Source organism: Taudactylus pleione, unplaced genomic scaffold (genome assembly GCF_031769625.1).
Source record: "Taudactylus pleione unplaced genomic scaffold, aTauple2 ptg000068l, whole genome shotgun sequence".
Classification (NCBI taxonomy): domain Eukaryota; kingdom Metazoa; phylum Chordata; class Amphibia; order Anura; family Myobatrachidae; genus Taudactylus; species Taudactylus pleione.
Genome location: NW_028284470.1, coordinates 2,190,754 through 2,192,817, shown reverse-complemented (window position 1 = coordinate 2,192,817; position 2,064 = coordinate 2,190,754). Strand labels below are relative to the sequence as shown.

At 48.8% G+C, this 2,064-nt stretch overlaps 1 protein-coding gene across 1 annotated transcript; it reads left to right on the top strand.

Moving 5' to 3' along the window:
- The first annotated feature begins 282 nt into the window (after positions 1 to 282).
- LOC148534337 (uncharacterized) lies at positions 283 to 1,556 on the top strand. The gene has a single exon (XM_088466969.1). The coding sequence runs from the start codon at positions 628 to 630 to the stop codon at positions 1,537 to 1,539; it is 912 nt and encodes a 303-aa protein (XP_088323095.1). The 5' UTR covers positions 283 to 627; the 3' UTR covers positions 1,540 to 1,556.
- Positions 1,557 to 2,064: the final 508 nt, after the last annotated feature.

Below are 2,064 nucleotides of genomic sequence, written 5' to 3'. Positions count from 1 at the left end.
TTGTAGAGTCATTCCCATGGGTCGGGTTTTTTGTAGGCGTCTCGAAAGAGCCACGGCGGGTATCAAGAAGCCCCATCACCTCGTTCGAATATCCCAAGATTTGAGGGAAGACCTTCGAGTTTGGTTGCTTTTCCTGCGCGAGTTTAACGGTGTTTGGATATGGCTCCGGGCCCCAGTAGATAATTCAGAGCTTCAGCTATTTACTGACGCGTCCGGTTCCATCGGTTTCGGCGCCTTTTTTGAAGGAGATTGGTGCGCGGAGCATTGGCCAGAAGTTTGGGGAGTTTTGGGCCTTACGAAGAACATACTGCTCTTAGAACTTTTCCCCATCGTAGTGGCAGTTGAGTTATGGGCTTACAGGCTTTGTAATAGGAGGATCCTTTTTTGGTGCGATAATTTGGGTGTTGTTCAGGCAGTAAATAATCAGAGGGCGGAGTCTCCGTTGGCTTTGAAGTTGTTGAGGCACTTGACGCTTCTTTGCTTACGGAGGAACATTGAGTTTAGGGCGCAGCATGTTCCGGGAGTGTCTAATGAGATAGCAGACGCCTTATCTTGTTTGCAGTGGGACAGGTTTCGTTCTCTCGCTCCTTACGCTTCTATTCATGGTTTAAACTGCCCCTCCCATGTATGGCAGATTGTCGTGCCGGCATCAAAGGCCTCGCAATGAAGTCTCTGGCCCCTAGCACGTTAAGGACCTACACGGCAGCTTGGGACAATTGGCAGGGTTTCTTGGCTTCCACACGTGAGGGAGGTAAGACGGTTGACGACCGTATGGCAGAGTTTGTTTGGAACTGGCATGAAAGGGGTCGTTCTAAGGCTGCTATGTCTGCGGCGCTGTCTGGTATCGCTTACTTTTCTAAACTACATGGCGTTGAAGATCCCACAAAATCGTTTCTGCTATCCAAAGCGATGAAGGGGTGGGCGAAGGAACACCCTAGCATAGGCGACACGCGTAGACCAATTGACCCGGCTTTGCTTAAAGATCTGATTGTGGCTGTATCAGGGGTTGCTTTAGGCGAGTACGAATCGGCCCTTTTTAGTTTAGCTTTTTCATTGGCATATTTCGGGGCGTTTAGAATCGGCGAGCTTGTAGCGTCTAGTAAGAGTTCCGCGACATCGGGTTTATTGTTTAAACACGTGGTAGTTAAGAAGGAATTGATATTGTGTAAAATTCATAGGTCCAAGACTGACCAACTTGGCAGGGGTCGTTGGATTTCTATAAAAGAACACTCAGACGCTGTTATCTGCCCAGTTGCCTTGGCGCGGGGTTTTAATGCTCTTCGCCCTCCAAGTGGCGCGCAGTGGCTTGTACATGTTAATCTTACACCTTTATCTAAGTTTCAGTTCATAAAGCTGTTTCAAAATTGCCTTATAGCCTTAGGCCTGCCCACAGACCAGTTCGGGACACATTCATTTAGGATAGGGGCAGCAACCTGCGCAGCGGTTGATGGTGCTTCGGTCGACACCTTACAAAAGTTGGGTCGATGGAAGTCATCAGCTTATAAAACTTATTTAAGGGAGGATAAGTTGCTTAAGTAGCTGCGCTCCTTGCGAGTTTGTTGGGAAACCCAGGGGCCTTATGCCTACTACCGCTTTGGAGTTTGAGGGGCTTTTCAGTTTTGCCCTCAAAGGGGTTTTATGTTTTTCACCTTCAGCTGGGTCACCCAACTATTGTTTTCCCTTCCTTAAGATGCATTTATTTGTTATATTGTGATTCAGTTTCTGACTAGGTAACTTTTCTTGCAGGGTTACCCAGGAATGCTAACGGTCGGGTGTGGTTTGTAGGACACTCATTTATATTTTGGGCTGGTCGGCACCCCTTAGCTTTGCAGGCCCCCCTTTTGTTAGGTGCAGATGACGTCCGTTGGTTAGGTTTCCGCGGTATGCGCTGGAAGCGACTACTGGAAGCCTTATGGACGGCAGAGGATAAGTTCGGGGCCCCGGGCTGGGTGGTCATTCACTTAGGGGGGAACGATTTGGGCACTTGCAAAGGCATCGAGCTAATACATGCTGTTAGGAACGACTTGCAAGTGCTAGTTAACCGTTGGCCCAATGTGCGCATCG

Excerpts from the sequence above, each read along its gene's own strand:
- LOC148534337 (XM_088466969.1), top strand. The coding sequence starts at position 628 with ATGGCAGATTGTCGTGCCGGCATCAAAGGCCTCGCAATGAAGTCTCTG.